The sequence below is a fragment of the Sorex fumeus genome, unplaced genomic scaffold, assembly GCF_029834395.1.
Source record: "Sorex fumeus unplaced genomic scaffold, SorFum_2.1 ptg000166l, whole genome shotgun sequence".
Classification (NCBI taxonomy): domain Eukaryota; kingdom Metazoa; phylum Chordata; class Mammalia; order Eulipotyphla; family Soricidae; genus Sorex; species Sorex fumeus.
The window spans coordinates 548,137-564,037 of NW_026606223.1; the positions used below are offsets into that span (position 1 = coordinate 548,137).

Sequence of the window (15,901 nt, forward strand, 5' to 3'; positions counted from 1 at the left end):
CTCAGAGTGTCACTGAGCACATGGGGACAGCATGTCTCCTTCTTGGGCGTCGGCCGTTCAGGGTCCATGGAGCAAAGCCCCCAACCCCAGGGGCAGCTGCGGGAGCACCTTTAATGCCACCCGCGTGTGCCAGCCCATGGTCCAGGCCACACACAGTCACCTGCTCTCACCTGGGCCCTTCCAGGCCGTTGGGTTTGGGTGGCCACCGAGTTGGCCGAGCTGCTGCCCCCGCCCTTTGCCATGTGGCCATGAGCAGGTCCATGCTGGACGCCCCCCAGGCTCGCTCACTTTGCTTCCTGCTGGTCACCTGGGGCTCAGCCTCTGGGCTGCCGGGGAGAGTCTGGGGCAGGAGGCGGGTCCCGGGCACACACTTGGTGGCCAAGTGGCCCTGACCCTCACGGCTGCCCGTCTCCCTCCAGGACTGGATCATCGCGCCCGAAGGCTACGCGGCCTACTACTGCGAGGGGGAGTGCGCCTTCCCGCTCAACTCCTACATGAACGCCACCAACCACGCCATCGTGCAGACGCTGGTGAGTGCTTGTAGAGGCCGCCGCTCCCCTCCGCCACCCCGCGTGGCTCCCGGGCTCGGGTGCAGACCTTCCTCCGCTAAAACGCCTTTCAGACATTTCGCGACGGCGCTGGCACGGAGCCAAGGCTTCTCCCGCCTCGCTAGTATTCTGTGATCTTCCTCTCGGGAGAAATGAAAACTTGCTTTTATTTGCTTTGGGTTGGGGAGTCATACCTGGCGGTGCTCAGGAATCGCCTCACAGGCTCTGAGCACTGTATGAGGTGCCGAAAATTCCACCCGGCCCGGTCAGCCGCGGGCAGAGCAAGTGCCCACCCCTCCCCCCCCCTCCAACCCCGAAACCAGGCCTGTTTCAGGGGCCAGTGCAAGAGCGGGTGATGGTCACGTCCCTCCCCTGGCCTCCCCCGGGAACCCCCAATGCTGGCCCCCATGGGTGGCCCCCCTTCTCGGCTTCCCAGGGTCCCCGGCTCCCCCAGGTGGATGTCGGCCCCGCCTGGGAACGGGGGACATCGCGGGGGGCCGGACCAGATGTGGTGTCCACTCTCCGCCTCGCTGTCCAGGGAAGGAAGCGGATGAGTAAACAGACCAGCGTGGGGAGCGTCAGAGAGGGGCTGTGTCGGGACGCAGCAAACAGGACGCGGGGCCAGGAAGCAGGGCTGGGTGCCAGGGGCTTTCTCCACTCTGCAGTGTGGTTGTGAGACGCAGACTGACCACAGTGCCCAGCGTCGGGGGTGGGGGGGGGACCGTGGGCCATGTCTGATCTGCCACCAGCCGTGATCAGGGCTCGGCCTTCATTCCTTTTTTATTTTTATTTTTTTTTTGCTTTTGCTTTTTGGGTCACACCCAGCAATGCACAGGGGTTCCTCCTGGCTCTGCCCTCAGAAATTACTCCTGGTGGTGCTCGGGGGACCCTATGGGTTGCTGGGAATCGAACTCGGGTCCGCCGCATGCAAGGCAAATGCCCTCCCCGCTGTGCTATCGCTCCGACCCCGGGCCTTCATTCTTTAACTTAGGGTCCGGGGCTCAGCACCGTGTTAACCAGCTCCCACCCACTGTGACCCTTGGGGGGTCTTCTCCGACAGAAGGTCACCCAGCAGCTGGCTGTGAGCTCACCCAATCCCCCGCCTGAGCCTGCGGCATTGCCCTTTCGTGCCAGCGCTGGGTGCCCTCCGCCAGCACGCTCACTCCTCTGGGCCTGCCCTTGTGCCTCAGAGGGAGAGTCCAGCCTCCCTCTCGGCTCACCCCGTGTCCACCTGCACACTCAGGCCTCGACCAAGCCCTGGCCTGTCCCTCGGGCCCTGCTCAGAGGAGCCCAAGGTGTGAGGGGTCTCCGGGCTCTCGGGCCCCCCTGCCCCCACCAGCCGCAGCCCTCACGGCCCCTGGACTCAAGGCTGGTGGATCCGGGCTCACCCCCCCCCCCCCAACGCTGCACCGGGCCGGAGGCCCCTGGACCGGAATGGTTCCTGCAGCCATGGGAAATGAGGGTCCAGGTCCACACGTGCCAAGGGAGCGGGCCCTGGCCTTCCAGAACCTTCTGGTGAGACGCAGGACGTGTTGGCCTTCAAACTGTGCCAGCAGAGAAGAGCCGGGGGCGGGTTTGTTGGGAACGGTCCGAAGCTGGCCACTGTCCAGAAGCCAAGGAAGCATCAGCTCTCTCTGAGAGTCGGGTGGCCACTGCCCTCACCCCCAGCCCCCCACCTGCTCTCTTCACCCTGCAGGTTTCACGGGATAATTATTCGAGTCGCCCCCATTGCCCGGCCTGGGCTGTTGAGGGCAGCTGCCCGTGTCCTCTCCCCGTGGTTGGCTGATTAGCCCTTGTGGGCCCTGTCGTCACCCCAGGCCAGTGTCAGCCACTGGGATCCCCGGAGCCTCGGGCCGGCTTCGCTCCCTCCCTCCTGCCTGGGCTTGTCCAGCCGGGCGCTTGCCCGGACATTCCCTCCGCCTCTATTATTGCTCAGGAAGGACAAAAGGCAGAGGGTGGACGAGCTGCCCAGTACGGCCTGCCTCTCCCTGCTGGGTCCCCGAGAGATGTCCTGGAAATACCAAACACAGGCAGGGGGGTGATTTCATACCAAGAAAAACGGAAAGCCAAGCATCTCCCTCCTAATTCCTCTTTTTATTTTTGTGTGTGGTTGGGGCTCAAACCCGGAGCCTCAAACCTGGGCTCTTCACAGGCTGTCCCTCGGCCAGGCCTAGCTGTCCCCAGGCCGTTTTTGGTAGTGATGCCGATGTTGACCTGATAATACTTCCTGAGATACTGGTTACAGTAACTGCATTATTTAAGTGAACATCACCTGCTTCTTTTCCATCTTGAAAAAGGGGCCACTAGAGCTTTCTAAGTGGCATTGATGACATTTTTTTTTTCTTAGACAGGGCAGGGGCACCACGGTCAGCACCCTTTCGGAAGGGAGAGGATATGGTCTGAGTTCAGACTCAGACACTGTTGCAGTGACCAGACTGTTACAGTGACCATATGCAAATGATTGGGTGGGGCCAGGTGCTAATAAAGCTTTTATTCCAGAGAGCAGACTTGGGGGAGGACCTGGAGACTCCTGGGTCTCCCCCAGAATGTCCACAGTGTCGGTGGTTTGGGAGGTTTCGCAACAAGGGGGCCTGGGCAGTATTTGTGGCTTCTTTGGGGTAAGATCACAGTGCCCAGGGTGACCCCCCGCCCCCAGGGTGTGTGGACGCCTTCTGGCAAGTGTCTGAAGTGGCCGCAGTCCCTGGCCATAAGCCGCCGCCCTCTGCTCCAGCTCCTTCGCAGAGGGGCTGTGTGGGCTGAGACGTGGTTGGTGGTGGGGGCCTGGGGGCCCCTGGACGCAGGGCGGGAGCGTCGCCACCACCCTCACGCCCGCTGCCCCGTTCCAGGTGCATTTCATCAACCCCGAGACGGTGCCCAAGCCCTGCTGTGCGCCGACGCAGCTCAACGCCATCTCGGTCCTGTACTTCGACGACAGCTCCAACGTCATCCTGAAGAAGTACCGCAACATGGTGGTGCGGGCGTGCGGCTGCCACTAGCCCCCCAGGCCGGGCCCCCCAGCCCTGCGCTCCCCGTTTGCCGGGCGCCGGCTCCAGACTGTCCCGCCCCTGCCCAGCCCGAAGGTCAGGGGCGTTAGGAACGGGGCGGCCAAGGGCTTTCCGTCGTGGCCCCCTCGGAGGAGACCCCTCGGACCGCCACGGGCAGGACCTAACGGGAGCAAATCCGCAGAGGGCCGGGCTCGCTCACAGCCCAGCCGCGAGGTCCCGCCAGGCTCCGGTGCGTCCCGGGCGGGTGCTGGGCCTCCCCCCACCCCAGCCAGGCCGCCACCCCCAGGAGGAAGCGGGCACGGACAGGGGTGGGCACTGCCTGCGGAGGACCCCGGCGTGGGAATTCCTGTAATAAATGTCACAATAAAACGGATGAATGAACACGGTTAGGATGTTACGCATCTCTTCCCCTAAACAGTTTATCCCCCCTTGCTTGGTTTACTCTGACTTCGTAAACAGAAGCTGTGGCCAGCGGAGAGGGACCTTCATCCCTCCCCTCCCCTCCCCTCCCCTCCCCTCCCCTCCCCTCCCCTCCCCTCCCACTCCTGTTTCTTTCTGAGGCTTTCGGAGCCCCACTGTTTACAGAGCTGCCCCTTCCGGCTTTGGCCTGGAGGGGAGAGGGGTGGAGAGGGGAGGGGAGGGGTGGGGGGAGGAGAGGGGAGGGGTGGGGGGAGGATGGGAGGAGGGTGGGGGGAGAAAGGGAGGGGTGGGGAGAGGAGGATAAAGGGGTGGAAGGAAGAGGGAAGGGGCGTGGAGGGAGGAGGGGAGGGGTGAAGAGAGGAGGGGAGCGGTGGAGGGAGGGAGGGGGAGCGGGAGGGGGTCTGCTGGTGGAGAAGGAAGAGCTTGTTCCTGCCTGCCTCCTGGGCAGGTGAGCAGCCATAGACCCTGCAGCACCCAGTACCTAAGGAGCCCGGTGGGTGGCCCTGAGCGCCAGCCCCCAGCTCTGGCCACGATGGCCCAGCACCCGGAGACCGGCAGCCCCCTGGGGCTTTGAGAAGAGCCTCACACCGGATGAGGTCCCCGCCCGACTCCCCGGGGCTGCCTGTGTGGGCGGAACCCGCTGGGTTCGGCAGAAGCCCCAGTTCCTCGAAGTCCAGGAAAGACACTGGGGAGGGGGGGCGTGGTGGCACAGGCACCTAGAAGCGTCTGAGGTGACAGAGTCACCAAAAGCCCAACTGGGGGGCTGCGGGGAGCTGGGCATGAGCCTCTCCATGGCCGCGGTCCCCGGGGGCTCCCCCCACCTCCAGCTGCCACCCAAGGTCTATGCCACCCTGGCTGGTGCAGTGTGTCCGGCCTCGGCAAGGTGAGGCCGTTTTCTTTTTCTTCTTCGCTAGCTTGGGCTGCAGTCTCCACCCGTCCCGGCCAGGGTGCTGTTCCCTGTGGTGCTCTGTCTCCCAGCAGATCTGTGCCGGGGTCCATGCCCAGTCCCTCCTGTCCCTGCCCCGGCCGGCCCCCAGGAGCCCCCGTCCGTTCCACCTGCTTGGGGAGCGGCCTCACAGGCTGAGCGCCCTCTGCACCCCTGCCCCCGGGACCTGCTTCTTAGCACCTAACACTGCGGACGGGCTGGTGGCCATGCTCGGGCGACCTCTCGGACACTCTGGACAAATTAGCCGCAGTGAAAGGGTCCGGCCTGGCCGCTCGCAAGGACACGGGACTGGGCTTCCCGGCCTGCGTCCGCCTGTGTGTTGTTGCCCCTGGACCTCGGGGCGCCCTGCGTGCCTTGGCCCCCGCACCCCCGCTGTTTGTCATCCCGGCCCTGGGGAGGCCGCGCAGCTGTGGGGGACGGACGGCGACAACGGGCGTCTGGGAGTTCCCGCCCCGCGGACCCTTGACTGAATCAGAGCGCGGCTGTGTCAGCAGCTGCTCGGGACAGGCAGGGGGTAAATTAGCTGTGTTTACTGCGAACATAGTTGAAAGATTCAGTCATCCCAATAAAAGAGGCCCCAGAAAGAAGCACAAGCCTGGCGGCGGGGGGGGGGTCCACCCTCCGCTTTCAAGCCGCGCTGGACCAGGGCCAGCACTGACCAATGCAGAGAATTTGGGATGCAGAGAGCGGCTGTGGGTCCCCACTTTGAGCCCTGGGTGGGCCACGGCGACTGGCACCCCGTCTCTGCACATACACACACACACCCACTCAAATACACATACACAAACACAGAAACATACACACTCGCACTCACACACACACACACACATGTTGCAGCTACAGCTGCTCAGGCCGCTCCCCGCTGTGCAGCCAGGGACCAACCCCTGGGGCATTTCTGCTCTGAAATCCCCCCAAGTTCCCCCCTGGATGGTCAGCGTGCCCGGCCCCCCGGCACCGAGCCCCGCCCCTAGCCCAAGCAGCCGCAGCCGGGCCTGGCAAGCCTCCGGCCCGGTCCCTGCAGGCCCCGGTTTTTGTTCCTGCTCCCAGACAGGAGAGCAGATGGCCCGTCAGGCCCTCCCTCCCTGTAACGGGCTTTGGAAGGTCCACGGTTGGGGTGAAAAAGAGCCCCAAGAGCGGCCTCGGGAGCCATCGGCAGACCCGGCCCTGCGAGCCCTTCCCGCAGCGAAGCCCCGGCCGGAGCCAGGAGCTCTGACTGCACGCGGCCACTCACGCGGTCTCTGGGCTCACTCGCGGTCACGCGTGCATTCACTTCCCGTGTGTGTGCTCACACGGGCTCCAACTCATGTGTCCATGCTCTGACTCCTGTGTTCATTCTGACCCCCGTGTTCATGCTCTGACTTCCGTGTTCATGCTCTGACTTCCGTGTTCATGCTCTCCCTCCAGGTACTAACCAGGCCCAACCCTGCTTAGCTTCCGAGATCAGACGAGATCGGGCACGTTCAGGGTGATATGGCCGTAGACTCCGTGTTCATGCTCTGACTCGTGTGTTCACTCATGCGCCGGCTCATGAGTTGACTTGTATGTTCTCTCGTGCGCTCACTCGTCTGTCCACTCCCACCTCCGTTTGTGTCCCGTGTCGCAGACACGGAGGGTCAGGGAGGCGTCCATCCGCACGGACAGTGCCCGGAGCCTGGACTCAAGCCCACCCCCCGCCCAGGCTGCAGGGGCACGGGTCAGACCTCTGCTGTGTGGGCGTATAGAGGAGCATGAGCGGGTGGGATTGTGCGGCTTCTGCCACGCTGCAGAGACACTGAAGTATCGTGTGGACCCCACCTAGCTGCCCACCCCTGCACGGCCACAGCTAGCGCTGGGGGGTCTGAGACCAGAGTCGTTACTCAGGTCGCGTGTACGGGGTCAGAATTCAGCAGTCTGTGCCAGAGAGTGTGGGCGCTAAGGGGCATGTGGCAGACTCAAGTTCAGTCCCAGCCGGGAGTGATCCCTGAGCACAGAGCCGGGAGTGATCCCTGAGCACAGAGCCGGGAGTCAGGCCTGAGCACAGAGCCGGGAGTCAGCCCTGAGCACAGAGCCGGGAGTCAGCCCTGAGCACAGAGCCGGGAGTCAGCCCTGAGCGCAGAGCCGGGAGTCAGCCCTGAGCACAGAGCCGGGAGTCAGCCCTGAGCACAGAGCCGGGAGTCAGCCCTGAGCGCAGAGCCGGGAGTCAGCCCTGAGCACAGAGCCGGGAGTCAGCCCTGAGCGCAGAGCCAGCAGTCAGCCCTCAGCATAGTTTGGGGGTTTTGTTTGTTTGGGGGCCACACCCGGTGATGCTCAGGGTTACTCCTGGCTCTGTGCTCAGGAATTACTCCTGGCGGTGCTCAGGGGACCGTTTAGGATGCTGGCGCTGAAACCCGGGTCTGCCATGGGAAGGCAGACACCCTCCCCGCTATATTCTCTCCCCAGCCTCCACAGTGATGAGAGTGGCCCAAACAGAGCAGAACCAAACAGAAGAAAGCTTCAGTCAGCGTCACAGCTTGTGGCCCAGCCTGTCACCACAGGATGGTTCTTGGATGCCGAGGGCCTGGCGCCCACCTTCGTTTCCTCCTGCTGCGTCACGGTTACCCCCAGCTCGGGGGCTTGGCCCTTCGGCCCTCCTGCTGCCTGAGTCAGCAGCGCGGCCCAGTGTAGGGAGTTTCCTGCTCAACCGTTCTTGAGGCTCGTCTGGGTGACAGGCCCTCAACCAGGGCTCAGGGTCCCCCTCCGAGCCCGCAACTGGGTTCCATTCCTCCTGTGGTTCTCACGACATGGCAGCGCACGTGTCCAGGCCTCACCGGGTGGGTCAGACCCAGCCGTGGTGCCAAGTTCATCGACACACGGCCAAAGTCCATCTACCAAAGCCCTTTCCCCTCGGAGTGGCGGCTGGGGCTCCCACTCTAGAAACCTCAGGGTTCTCTGGGGATTCTTCCCGGCCAGAACTGAAACCATGAGCTAGAGCGAGAACACAGCGGGGAGGGCGTTCGCCTTGCACGCAGCCGACCCGGGTTCGATTCCCAGCATCCCATCTGGTCCCCCGAGCACCGCCAAGAGTGATTCCTGAGTGCAGAGCCAGGAGGAACCCCTAAGCACCACCGGGTGTGACCCAGAAAGAAAAGAAAAAAAAAGAACTGAAGCCAAAGGCCACAAGGCCAGAGCCCGTCAGGCCACGGGGACACAGCTGGAGGCCCTGTCCCCACCCGCCCTGCTGACGGGTCCTTCTAGCCCCCACTTCCTTCTCTGTGCTCTGAACCTCACTCCCGGCGGGACTCAGGACCCTGCTTGGTGCCGGGCTGGCACCTGGGTTGGCCTGTGCCGGATCAGCACATTCCCACGTGCTCTCCCACGCCCTCCCCCCCAACATTTCCAGAACCACATGCACGCCCCCCCTGGTGGGACAGGAAGCCCTGGAGCCGCCTCTGGACCAGGGACCCTGCGGGACACGGGGTGCTCCCCTCACCCCCCACCCCTGTTCCCTCTGTCCCACCCGACCCCCAGCCCAGAGACCCCCATCCTCCTGCCACTCTCCAGGGCGCAGGGAGGCGGGTGACACCTGGCCTGGGGGCCGCTGGGGCTGCTCAGTGGACACTGCCCTGGGCACCAGCTGGCAGGATGGGCTGTTCCACATGCGCCTCCCCGGGGTCCAGTCGCCCGTCCCCAGGACAACCCCCAGAGATGCTCCCCTGGGCTGCGTGCTCGGCGCCTCTGGCCTGGACGCCTGCGGGACTTGGGCCCAGACACTCTTGGGCTCAGATTTGAAGAAATAAAAATAGAAAAGGAAAAACACGGGACTGTCCAAGGCTTTGGGGCGGCCCAGCTGTTTGGACCAGGGGAGAACACCTGGGCCCGGGCACAGCGGCCTTCCCTGCCCCCACCCGGGGTCTGGGACACTCTTGGGCTGCAGCTCCTGGACTGGCCGGGACAGGACGCAGTTCAACATCTGGCCTGGGGCCGCCTCGCCCCCCCCCCCCCCCAGCATCCAGGGCTGCGGCCGGTGATCTGGGAATGGAGGACCGGGCGTCTGAGGGCAGTGGGGACAGAAGCCAGGACGGTCTGGGTGAGGGGGTGCAGGGACCCCCGGAAGCAGAAGGCGCTCAGGGCAGGGCTGAGGCAGAAAGTCTAGAGCGAGGACGGCCGGGTGCTGAGCTCCCAAACGAGGCGCAGCCACAGGACACGAGGCGGCCAAGCCCCATTACGCTCTCGCCCGCTCCCAAGGACTGTCGCACCAGCCACTGCCCAGTCCCCCAAGGTCACAGTCCACCACGGGGGCAGACCAGGACCCAGCCAGTGAGGCAGCAGCGGGGGTGGGTGGCGCCCCCCTTCTGGGGTCCAGCCGCTGGCCTGGCCATCAGGGTGCAGCGAGGCAGGAAGGGGCGGGCCTGTGTGTCCATTCGGGGGGACAGGACAGTCCTGGGCCCCCCGGCTGAGCGTCTGCTGATGGATGTGGCACCCGGGAACCACACCCCAGAGCTGCCGGGCCTCAATTTCCCCTTCTGCAAAGTGGGCTCCGGGATCCATCAGAGCTGGCAGCCGTGAGTAGGGCGTGGACACCAGGCGATGTCCCACTGGGCAGCCGGAGCGCAGGGTCAAGAGGAGAGACACCCGGAGAACACGGCCCCCCACTTCTGTGAGCTCCGTCAGTGACCTGCACAGTGGCCAGCAACACCCCCGCCGCCCCTGGGCGCTGGTGTGAGGATCGTTGTCCCCTAGGTCAGCGCTGCAGGGTGGCGCCAGGTAGCCCAGACAGGCCCAGATGGGCAGTGGGGGCAGGGGGCGGGCGGCGGCCTCAGCCCCACCCTCCCACTGCTCCCCTCCTTCAGGAAACCCCCCGCCCCCCGAAATCCACATCGTGTCGGGGTCCTGTGGCGAGGTGGCAAGGGTGGAACGTGAATATTTGGCCTTTGTACCCGGTTCCTGGCACGGCACTTCCACCCCCCAGAATTTCCTGAGTGACACGCATGGCGGGGGCGGGGGGGGCGTCTTTATTCCTGAGACGCCTCCGGCCGCACCCAGATGTCAGAGGAGACTGGGCTGGCCGAGGAGGGCCTGGGGGAGGCGGTTTCTCCCCAAGGCCCAAGGCTCACGCAGTCCTGCCAAGGGGGGGGGGGGGCTGACCTGCCTCCCTTGAGGCCTGGCTCTGCCCACCGCCCAGGGTTGCTCCGGCTGGACCCTCGGTCCTAAGGACTCCAGGGCAGGCCAGCGCCTGCCGGAGAGCGGGGGCTGGTCCCGGAAACCCTCAGATCTGGGGGACACGGGGGAACCCCCTCCCCGCTGCCCGCTTACGTGCCAGAAGTCTGGGCAGCCTCCGAGGTTGGGGACTGGTGTGGAGTGAGCCAAGCCGGGGAGCCTTTATCCGGGACTCTGCTGAGAGGACAGACTCGTGGCCGGGGTGTCGGGGGCGTGGGACCCCCCCACATCTGACTGTTGTGCGTGGGAAGAATCGGTAGACTGTACCATGCGTTAAACCCCGTCCCGTCCTGGGGGTTGGATATGGACATCTTTGAGGGGTGGCTATGGGGTCCCCCACCCCCCTTCTCTGCTCACACACTCTGTCCCAGCTACTCCCTTTGATGCCCGGCATCCCTAGGTGCCCCTGCCTCAGGGCCTTTGCACAAGCTCTGCCTGGTGCCAGGAAAGCTTTCCCCGCAGGCAGCTGCAGGCTGGCCCAGTTCCTCAGGTCTCCCTGACGCCCCCCAACTGCTCCTGGCCGCTAACGTCGCCTCCTGCCCTCTGCCCAGTCTCGTCTCTCGAAGGCCCCTGGTCCCTGGAAAGTCTCACTTACGCCTGTCTGTCTGGGTCACCCTGGGGTCCGCGCGTCCTGCTCAGGGCTGGGCGCAGTTGCTCTGGCCGGACTCCGGGTGACAAATGTCCTGTTTGAAGCAGCCCCGCCGTTAAGAACTCAGGGCCCGACCAAGTCCTGGGAGGCCTTAGGGGAGGGTCGCCCCGAGTCTCAGACATGCCTCACCTCCAGGGCACCTGTGGGTCCAGGCCCTCACGGACCAGCCAACAGGGCAGCACGTGGGCGTCGTCGTGAGCCGTTTTCTGGAGGGTGCTCAGGAGCCATCTCCTGGGGAAAGGGGCCATGCTCTGACCTCTCACCCCTGCAGCTTTGGCCTTCACCCCTGCGGCTCTGACCTCTCACCCCTGCAGCTCTGACTTCTCACCCCTGCAGCTCTGACCTCTCACCCCTGCAGCTCTGACCTCTCGCCCCTGAAGCTCTGACCTCACCCCTGCAATACTGACCTTCACCCCTGCAGCTCTGACCTCACCCCTGAAGCTCTGGCCTCTCACCCCTGCAGCTCTGACCTCACCCCTGCAGCTCTGACCTCGCCTCTGCAACTCTGACCTTATCACCCCTGCAACACTGACCTCTCACCCCTGAAGCTCTGACCTCTCACCCCTGTAGCTCTGACCTCACCCCTGCAGCTCTGACCTCGCCTCTGCAACTCTGACCTTATCACCCCTGCAACACTGACCTCTCACCCCTGCAGCTCTGACCTCTCACCCCTGAAGCTCTGGCCTCTCACCCCTGCAGCTCTGACCTCACCCCTGAAGCTCTGGCCTCTCACCCCTGCAGCTCTGCCCCACTTCAGTCTGGGGAAGGCGGGAGCAGGGCAGGGGGCCGTGACCTTAGCTGGTCAAACTTATGCCATGATCCATGCCACAGGCGAGCCACCACACCCAGGGTAAGTTTACACGTCTGTGGGGGTGAGGCGGGTGGAGGTGAGGGGGGGGCTGGCCACCACTCGCTCAGCCTCTCCCCCCGCCCCCATGGGCGCCCGACCTTACTATTTTATGAGGTTCCGGAAACACGGATTAGAAATGTTTGCCACGGCGACAGAGAACAGAGGAACCACTTGGGTGGGTGGGGGGGGTGAGGGTGAGTTTGGGGGCCCAACCTGGTGGTGCCCGGGGCTTCCTTCCGGCTCTGCACTCAAGGGTCACTCCAGGGGGGCTCAGCAGCCATGTGCGGTGCTGGGGATCCAGCCCCGTGGGCAGGGGCAAGGCCAACACCCTCCCCGCTGAGCCATCGCTCCGGCCCCAAGAAACGCCATTATCTCGGACCCTTTCTAGTGGCGGCTGTGGCTGTTCCTGTAATTCTCCGGCCCGAGAAGCGGGTGCTGATTGCAGGGGTCTGTCTCCCCCACTCTCTGCGCCTGGGCCCGAGGCGCCAGGTCCTGGCTGGGGTGGGGGGTGGGAATTCTTCCTCGGATGCTTTGGGGGGGTGAGTTTCCAGCCCGAGGCCGAGCTCCGGGGTCTTTATTCGCTGGTGTGGCGTGTGCTGAGGGGAGGTGACAGACGTCCTGGCCGTCTGGCCGCCCTGCCGAGAGGCCCCTAAAATAACCCCATTAGTGGGTCCCCAGCGGCGCCTTATCTCGGCAGTGGCTGAGCGCGCCTGGCAGACCCTCCCCAGCCAGGACGGGACCCACGGCAAAGCCAGCTCCAGTGGCCGGTGACATTCCTGGGCTATAAATAGCCCAGTGGGCACGGCACGTGTGCAGACCGAGTGGCCAGGGCACCACTACGGGGGGACACACCCCAGAGCTGCATGCGGAGACCAGCCACTGCTCTGCCCCGCACACCGGGCCAGGCCCTGACTCGTCCCCTGCGCTTCCTTGGCTATGCCCACCTTGACCCCATCCTACCCACCATGATCACACCCTACCCGCTGTGACCCCTCGCCCTCACTCTTACGGTGCTCACCCTCCAGGCCACGCCCTCAGCATCGCCTTCTCATCCTCTGCCGACACGGATTATTCTAGAACAGCTCACAGCGAGTGGCCCTCTGTCCTTCCTGCACTTCCGGGTCCCCCAGACACATTTCAAGGCCCTAAGGAAACCTTGAGTGGGCAGCCCAGCACCCCCGTAGGAGATGGCCCTGGAGGCTGGAGGGGGGTCAGTGCTTTCCCCAGCTGGGGATCTGCTGGGAGGGGGGGTGTCATTGCTTCCAGCAGCCGGGGGCTTCCAGCTCGCGTCTGCCTGATTCCCCTCCCCAAGCTAGGATGCAGCCGGGGGGGGGGGGTCAGGTCCTGCTCCCCGAGTCCCCAGTGTTTAGAAGTGAGTGTTTAAACCTGAGCACCGGCAGTGGCTACACGGGACAAGCCCTGTGGCCGGTGCTCAGAGGAACGGGGCGGGCTCCTGCAGACTGGCCTTCCTATGGGACCTGATGGACAGGGGTCCTCTGAGACCCCTTAATCAGAAATCAGATCACGTCTCAGCGGTTTCTCCTCGGTCCCTGGGCGTCAGGGTACAGTGTCCCCAGGTGGAGTGCCTTGCACAGTCTGGGCACCCGACAGGGCAGGGTTCAACTTAGGGCTCGGCCAGCTTAGGCTGGGGTTGGGGAGGTTAAGGCCGGGGCCAGGTCAGCCCCAGGGTAAATGTTGTGGTTTGGGTTAGATTTATGGCTAGGGTTTAGGCTTGGTTAGGGTTGGGCTTGGGTTTGAGTTAGGGTTCAAGTGAGGATAGGTTTAGGGTTAGGGTGAAGGATAGTTAGGGTTTGGTAGGGTGAGGTTTCGTGCGGTTAGTGAGTTACCCGGTTATAGTTTGGTATGGTTAGGTTTGAGTTTGGGTTAGGGCTAAGATTAGGGTTAGATTAGGCTTGGGATTGGATTAGAGTCAGGTTTGGGTGAAGGTTGGGCTTGAGATTAGGTTCTGGTTATGTTTACATTTAGGCTTAGAGTTTGGTAGCATTAAGTTCGTGTTGTTGTTACGGTTAGTGGTACATTTGGGTTGATGTTAGGTTAAGGTCAGGGTGGGGTGAGGATTAGGGTTAGGGTTAGGAGTAGGGTTAGGGTCAGGGGTAGGGTGAGGGTTAGGGTTGGCTGAGGCTGGGGTTAGGTTAGGGTTGGGTCAGGGTTAGGGTTAGGGTAGGGTGAGGATTAGGGTTAGGGTTAGGGTCAGGGTCAGGGTCAGGGTTAGGGTTAGGGTCAGGGTCAGGGTTAGGCTTAGGGGTAGGGGTTAGAGTTAGGGTCAGGGCTAGGGTTAGGGTTAGGGAAAGGGTTAGATTTGGGGTTGAGGTTAGGGCTAGAGTAGGGTCAGGGTCATGGTCAGGGTTAGGGTTAGGGCAGGGTTAGGGTTAGGGTTGGGGTTAGGGTGAATCTTCATCGTCGAATGTGTCACACCAATCTGTGTACCTGGCGTGAAGATAGGCAGGAAGAACATTGCCCTGTGTGCCCGTCCCTCCTGGCCTCGCACCCGGCCTCACCATCGCCCTGAAGGTCCCCACTGTGGAGGGCGGGAAAGCCCAGGCAGAGTCTGCAGGGTCTGCGCCTCCCGCGTGCCTGTCGCCCCCTCCTGCTCGGGGACCGCTTCCACTCCGGGATCACTCCTGGCTCGGGGATCTCCCCCCCAGGGCTCACTCCTGGCCGTGCTCGGGGATTCTCGGTGGTGCCGAGGGTCGAGTGTAGCTGCCGCGTGTGAGGCCAGCACTGCCCCTGACTCTCTCGCACCTCCTCGGCCTGAGTGGCCAGGCCTGACCCTCTCGCTCCTTTCACTGTTTCCCCTCCTGACCCCCTGCCTGAGCCCCAGGACGGAGCCGCCCCCCCCCCGCCTTCCTCTCAGACCCCCCCAGTGCCCTGCCCACCTGGACGTCCCTCACGGAAGTGTTGGCTTCCTGCCCGCGTCCTGGGTCACACCGTGGGTTCCACCCACCTTGGCCTCCCCTGCCCCTGCCTCCTGGGGTCAGCTGGTAGGGGGGAGACACTTCCTGTACGGAAATGGGGGGGTGGGGCACCCCCTCTCGCCAACTGTCCTCTGGAACATGCCGGTGCTTTCGGGGCTTGGGACTCAAACCCGGTCTCAACTGAGCAGCGGGCAGTGGCCTCGCCATGCCTCCTGTTTGGGGGGGACGCCATGGACCCCAGCGGTCAGCTTCCTCCTGGCGCAGAGGGCTGGGTGCCCATCCCTGCCTGCCCTGCTGCCCCGTGGGGACCCTCTGGCCCCTCTGGCCCTCCTCCTCGCCCCCCATTGTGCCTCGCCGTGGTCCACAAGCCCAGGCACCACCAGAGCAGAGAAACGCGCCGTGTTTCAACCCAGGGCCCAGGCACCAAGCACCCAGTGGCCTCTTTCTCTAGAACTTTCCTCAAAATGGAAAGTCCTGTGTCCAGAGAAACCCTCAGTTCTCGGAGAAGAGTCTGCCAGCTGCCATTTCCAAGGCTGCTGTGTCCTTGGTCATCTGGACAGAGACAGAGAGACAGAGACACAGAGACAGACACAGAGACAGGGAGACAGAGACAGAGAGGCAGAGACAGAGAGGCAGAGACAGGGAGACAAACGCAGGGAGACAGAGAGACAGAGACAGGGAGTCAGAGACAGAGAGAGAGGCAGAGGCAGAGACAGGGAGACAGAGATAGAGAGACAGAGACACAGAGACAGAGACAGGCATACAGCACTGAGGCACTGCGGGCCAAAGCCTGACTGATACCGTCTCTGGACGCCAAGAGACCGGCGCTGCCGACTGTCATTACTGAAATTGCCGGGCAGGTCTCTACCCTGCACAGCGCCCTGTAATTAGGGCACTCAGAGGGGCAGTGGGCAGCCGGGGGGCCTCCCGCAGGCACTGTGCTCCCCCTAACGCCCCGGCTAACCCTGGGCTGGGCACGCGTGACCTTCGGCCTGGCCCCTGACTCTCTCACCCCCGGGTCTGCGTCTCACAGAGGACGTGGGCACTTAGAGCTCAAAGGGCCATCGCCGTAGGGTGGACACGGTGGTCACGGCCACTCAGGAGAGTCGAAACCACAGGAGCAGGAGGTTTTACTCGGGGTCCAGGCGCTTCCCTTGCAGGTGGCCACCCCCTGCCCTGCCCCTCAACCCTCCAGGCGTGATTCCTGAGCACAGAGCCGGAGTAACCCCCTGGAGTAAGCACGGAGGGTGGGGGGCAGAGACCCCCGGGCCGGGCCGGCCCCACCCTCGGGCCTCCTGTGTCTGCGTCTGCGTCCTTATCTGCAGGAGGGTGTAATTACACGCTGCCAGGAGACTCGGAGAACAAATAAACA

At 63.8% G+C, this 15,901-nt stretch overlaps 1 protein-coding gene across 1 annotated transcript in view; it reads left to right on the top strand.

Moving 5' to 3' along the window:
- The window catches only part of BMP7 (bone morphogenetic protein 7), a 44,853-nt gene extending 41,309 nt beyond the window's left edge, over positions 1-3,544 (top strand). The window contains exons 6-7 of the mRNA XM_056107451.1: positions 420-530; positions 3,395-3,544. Coding sequence (XP_055963426.1) covers positions 420-530; positions 3,395-3,544 — 261 coding nt within the window. The remainder of the gene's footprint in view (positions 1-419; positions 531-3,394) is intronic.
- The last annotated feature ends 12,357 nt before the right edge of the window (positions 3,545-15,901 follow it).